General features: G+C 37.4%; 1 protein-coding gene across 2 annotated transcripts in view; it reads right to left on the reverse strand.

Annotated features, from left to right (window-relative positions):
* tm9sf4 (transmembrane 9 superfamily protein member 4) overlaps nucleotides 1-5,937 on the reverse strand; it is a 21,000-nt gene that overhangs the window by 5,007 nt on the left and 10,056 nt on the right. For both annotated transcript variants that reach the window (XM_014016325.1, XM_014016324.1), the window contains exons 6-13: nucleotides 4,153-4,276; nucleotides 3,939-4,060; nucleotides 2,739-2,850; nucleotides 2,159-2,229; nucleotides 1,888-2,020; nucleotides 1,693-1,774; nucleotides 1,534-1,609; nucleotides 658-741 (exon numbers count right to left, since the gene is read on the reverse strand). In XM_014016325.1, coding sequence (XP_013871779.1) covers nucleotides 658-741; nucleotides 1,534-1,609; nucleotides 1,693-1,774; nucleotides 1,888-2,020; nucleotides 2,159-2,229; nucleotides 2,739-2,850; nucleotides 3,939-4,060; nucleotides 4,153-4,276 — 804 coding nt within the window. The remainder of the gene's footprint in view (nucleotides 1-657; nucleotides 742-1,533; nucleotides 1,610-1,692; nucleotides 1,775-1,887; nucleotides 2,021-2,158; nucleotides 2,230-2,738; nucleotides 2,851-3,938; nucleotides 4,061-4,152; nucleotides 4,277-5,937) is intronic.

A 5,937-nucleotide genomic window follows, 5' to 3' on the forward strand; every position in this document is an offset into this window, starting at 1 on the left:
TATTTCAAAGGTAACAGATCTTTGTAATACTTGGTTTATTTACATAATGACTTTAATTGCTGGATGTTTGGTCCCTGAGCTGTTGGTCCCTGGAGCAGTTTAGTTGAAGAGTCCTGGACTAAACTATCAGATTATTCCTCAGTTTAACAAATTATCTGAACATTGTTAAAAAAAAAACAATGAAAAACAAAAACAGATAAGTCTATTTTTATTTTTACTTTTTTATGAAATCTTTATTAGCAAAACTATAAACAGTGAARAAAGAAAATCTGGAAAGTAAATTTGACGTCAGTATAAACCGATGGTTTTCATTTCTTTCTCCAAAAACAGGAAAACAGTGTGTTTTAGTTTTCTTAAACCAAAGGTTTAAAATGTAGATCTTTTCATTTAATGTGGAACAAAAAACTTTAACAACAAGCAGCTGCCTATAAATAAAGTAAGTAAATAAACATTAGCTAAATACTTCTGTARTTCTTTACCAGCTGTCAYCTGATAGTTTGAACATCACTAATTAAACTGTTTTCTGGAGCTACACTTCAAGTCATTCTCCCCTTTAGTTCCAGAGTACAATGGTGCCAAATATGGTATGGGTCTGACACTGAACTGACCCCGCCCCTTTCTGCGTTCTGCAGCKGAGTCCTACACGTTGAAACTCACCGCTCCGGAGGAGTGTTCGCCCCAGATGAAACAGTTCAAGACGAAGCAGATCGCGAAAACGACTCCTGGATATAAAGTCGCCGTCTGCAGAGGAGAATAAACCAAAACTCAAGATTAATGATGTTAAATGTTAGAATAAACCAAAACTCAAGATTAACGGTTAGAATAAACCAAAACTCAAGATTAATGATGTTAAATGTTAGAATAAACCAAAACTCAAGATTAACGGCATTAAATGTTAGAATAAACCAAAACTCAACTCTAACAATGTTAAATGTTAGAATAAACCAAAACTCAAGATTAATGACGTTAAACGTTAGAATAAACCAAAACTCAAGATTAATGACGTTAAACGTTACAATAAACCAAAACTCAAGATTAACTACGTTAAATATTAGAATAAACCAAAACTCAAAATTAACTACGTTAAATGTTAGAATAAACCAAAACTCAAAATTAACTACGTTAAATGTTAGAATAAACCAAAACTCAAAATTAACGATGTTAAATGTTAGAATAAACCAAAACTCAACTTTAACAATGTTAAATGTTAGAATAAACCAAAACTCAAGATTAACAACGTTAAATGTTAGAATAAACCAAAACTCAAGATTAACGGCATTAAACATTAGAATAAACAAAACTCAAGATTAACAACGTTGAATGTTAGAATAAACCAAAACTCAAGATTAACGGCATTAAAAGTTAGAATAAACCAAAACTCAAGATTAATGATGTTAAACATTAGAAAAAAACCAAAACTCAAGATTAACAACGTTAAATGTTAGAAAAAACCAAAACTCAACATTAACGACGCTAAACATTAGAATAAACTCCTAAATCAGATGATTTTATTTAAAAAAAAATAAAACTCACACAAAAGGCTCCTTTCCTCCACCGGTGGCCCTTCAGTGTGCGGTACAGTCTGCCAGCAAAGTAACCCCCAAACACTCTGAAGGACAAACACCCAAAACGACTTTTAAACCTGAAGAAACCGAATTTAAAATCAGCCCGCTGTTACAGGAAGTCTCTTACCCCATGAACATGAAGAGGAAACAGGAAGTGGTCATCAGGGCTCCTCTGCTGGACGGAGACAACATCCCCAACATGGCGACGACTACCAGACAAACAGGAAAAGAGCTGAAGAGAATTTTTTGTTTCCGTGTTGTGAAGCATTTTGTAGAAACTTGKAATTTCCCGTTAGTAAGTACTTCAAACAGAAAAACTCACAGATGACGATTAAAACCATGCAGAAGAGCTGGATCCCGGAGCCCAGCAGGGAGCTGAGGATCATGGGATACTGAGGCGGTCTGAAGACGTCTCCATGGACGTTCTTCCAACCAGACTCCTCCATGGTGTCCTCCTGGTTAGACGCAAATAAAAAAAACGTTTTAGTGAAATTGTTCTGATCTGAACATCACCATGAGACAGTGTCTGGGGTTTTAAAACTAAAATGATCTGCTTTTACTCTGAAAAATTAGTTCAGGTTGTATTTTCTTACAATGTCGTCCTCTCTGTTGTAGTTTGCAATGTCCTTCCGCAAAGTTCTGATGATGATCATACTAAGAATACCTGAGAGAGAAGAGAATAAAGAAATGTAAATGTAAAAAAAAAAACTGGTGTCAGATTAACACAATAAATCGTACTTATTTTTGTGAAAAATAAAATCTTTTGACAGCTCAAGCTAATTTTGCACAAAAATACGTTCCTGAAAGTTCACCTTTCCACAGCTTGAACTCGTCTCACTGATTGGTTTTAAAGTTTTGTTGCCTTATAAGACTTGATAGAGCACTAATCTTCAATCTTTCAGTTCCCAGTCTCTAATGGAGTGCCCCAAGGCTCCGTCCTCGGGTCCCTTTTTTTTCTTCCATTAAGTTATATTTTCCACTGATTTGGTATCCATCTTCAACGTTATGCAGATGACYCCCTGCTCTACTTTTTAACCACGTATGACACTGGTCCACAAGGAACAGTGGTGAAGACGTCTTATTAATTAGCCATAACAACAAAGTCTTGGAAGTCCTTTATGAAAACCTTTGGCTCATAAAGCTGTTCTTGGTGTAAAAAGATGGTAGACGTACCAGACAGGAAGAAGACGACCACCACCGAGTTGACGATGGAGAACCAGTGAATCTGGACGTCGCTCATCGTCAGGTAGGTGTCCCATCGAGACGCCCACTTCACCTCGCTCTCCTGCACACAGCAGACATCACGACTCAACTATCATCAAACCAAGTCACAGTCAGGCCAGAGAAATCATTTATTTTGGTTCAACCACCMTTAGCTCTGATTACACCTGATGTTTGCTGAAAAACAAACTGGGCCGCAGTCACTTCCAGCATAAATTAAATCRCAACTGTTTTCTATGAAATTTTATTCTATTTTATAGTTTGTTAATGCTGAGTCAGCATTCACACGGTTTTATAACTGTATCTATAACTTTGATACTTTTTGAAATATTTACATTATTTACAAATGTTTTCCCCATAAAAACACTAAGATCTCTTCTGTACCTTCAGAAACTTGATGCTACATTTATCTAGCATTTTACGACTTCTCTTTTTATACTTTTACATCTTAGTTAAATTTTTGCTGCTTTTGGTTTGAAGTTAGTTTTTGCTAAATTCAGCAAATTTTTTTGCTATTTAAAAAAAACTTGCTACTTTAACATTTAGCACTTTACTACTTTTAGCTTGTAACTAGTGCTTTGCCACATTAGGCTAGCCTTTTTTATTTTACCTCTTAGCTAAACATTTGCTACTTGTGGCTTTGAGCTAGCATTTTTGCTACTTTTGGTTTTAAGTTAATTTTTGCTAAATTCAGTAAATTTTTTGCTATTTTAAAAAAAACTTGCTACTTTAACATTTTACTAATTTCAGCTTCCAGGCACTATTCTGGTTGCTCGATTTTACCTACAGTTTTGCTGATTTTGGCTTTTTGCTAACATGTTTAAAACATTTAGCTAGTCTTTTATTGAAGCTTTGAGCTTGTGTTCATCTTTTTTAGCTTTAATAACTCAGGTTCAGCAAATTTCATCAAACAGACTGAAGACAGAAGCCCAAATTGGTTTACCATCGTCCCTCCAGGTCTGTTTACCAGATTAAAACACCTTAAATAACTTCTTTAGCTGCTTGATTTGTTCACTGAAGAACAATCATTTGAAGTTCTTCAGGTTTTTTTAAACCAGGTCTTCTCAGGCACAGTTTGCAGGTTTCTAAATTTTCTTTTATTCAGTAAAATAACAGTTTTCAGTTCAGACGACGGCAGCAGCAGATACTGACCACCCAGTGGACGGAGTAGGTGAACAGAACCTCGTTCTCTCTCTTCGGGTCGATTTCCAGAGGCGCAGAGCCGCTGACATCGGGCAAGGTGCACGTTTTGTCGGTTTCTGATGCCTTAAGGTCTGAACATTCAAAAATAAACAATGTTTCCGTCAACGAGTTGGTGGGAAACTGTTTACAGGAACCACGGGTCTGAAATGGCGTTAACACCAACCTTCCACTTTGACGCTTTGAGGAATGACCTCGAAACGCACGACTCTGTAGTTGTGAACCTCCTCCTCCTCCACCTTCTCTCTGTGGAAGTACAGGATGAAGGACAGGTGGTTGTGCAGGTAAAACTGTAAAGGAAAAAATAAAAATAAAAGTCAGGACCATTTAATCGTTTGTTTCAAGAACTTGAGGAAACAGTCGGCTAAAATCATCACATCAAGATGTTTGAAGCATGAACAAGAGCAGAGAACAATTTAATCTGGATTAATCCAGATGTAAACCAAAAGCCTTCAGAGGTTTTTACCAAACATCAATGAACAAACATTAAAAAAAATACTCTTTTGTTAGTTTTCATTTTCTAATATTAAAAGTTAGAACTGGGCTTTAAACTAGTTCATATCAAAAAACSCTTATTTTTGTTTAACATATTCTGTTTAAAGAGCCTGAGCAAAATTCAGGATTCACACTTTGGATGCAGGAAATGGAGCAGCACCGGGTGCACTAGCCTCGTCGTTGAGCATGGTGGAGATGGACAGGAAGTATGGAAAGAAAAGGTGTGGCAGACAYAACCGTTGAGGGCGATGCCCAAAAAGAACTTGTGCCTTAAAAGGGGCGGAGCTTCTGTTGTGCAGAAATACTTTGGCTTTATAAGTTAGGATGTTAATCAAGCGATGGTATTCGGCAAATTTTAGAGTTAAAGCTGTCCCCAAATGGTCCAGACATGGTTCTGACGTAACCCAGACAAGGTTCCGACATAATCCAAGCATGGTCCTGACATAATCTCGATCACGTACTGACATGGTCCCAACATGATTCCAAAATAATCCGGATATGGCTCCAACATAATCTCGACAAGGTTCCAACATAATCACAAGGTTCCGACATAATCCTGGCATAATCCTGACAAGATTCTGACATAATCCCGACAAGGTTCCGACATAATTCTGGCATAATCCTGACAAGGTTCTGGCATAATCCAAGCATGGCTCTGACATAATCTCGATCAGGTACTGACACGGTTCTGACATGATTCCAAAATAATCCGAACATAATTCTGACATAATCCGGACAAGGCTCTAACATAATCCGGACAAGGCTCTAAAATAATCCCGACAAGGCTCGTAACATAATCCCGACAAGGCTCGTAACATAATCCCGACAAGGCTCGTAACATAATCCCGACAAGGTTCTGACATAATCCCAACAAGGTTCTGACATAATCCCAACAAGGTTCCGACATAATCCAAGCATGATTCTGACATAATTTCTATCAGGTACTGATATGGCCCCAACATGATTCCAAAATAATCCTGACAATGTTTAGACATAATCCCGACAAGGTTTTGACACAGTTCTTAAAAGGGTCAGAACATGATCCAAAAGCATGGTTCTGACATAATTTCGATCAGGTACTGACATGGTCCCAGCATAATTCCAACATAATCCCGACAAGGTTACGACATAATCCGAGCATGGTTCTGACATAACATGGTCAGTACCTGATCACGATTCCAAAATAATCCGGACATGGTTTCGACATAATCCCGATACGGTTTTGACACAGTTCTTAAATGGTCCCTACATGATCCAAAAATAGTCCCAACATGGTCCAAATATGGTTCTGACATAATTTCGACATGATTTTGACATTTCCGACATGGCGCCTTTACTTAGAGCCGTGGTAAAAACGTAGGATAGCTGCTACGTGATGCCAGGTCACAAATATTTTGGCCGAATAGTGATCCTACATTGTACTAAGAGCACAGAGGAAAGTACGTCAGCATGTAAT

Source organism: Austrofundulus limnaeus, unplaced genomic scaffold, assembly GCF_001266775.1.
Source record: "Austrofundulus limnaeus strain Quisiro unplaced genomic scaffold, Austrofundulus_limnaeus-1.0 Scaffold142, whole genome shotgun sequence".
Lineage (NCBI taxonomy): Eukaryota > Metazoa > Chordata > Actinopteri > Cyprinodontiformes > Rivulidae > Austrofundulus > Austrofundulus limnaeus.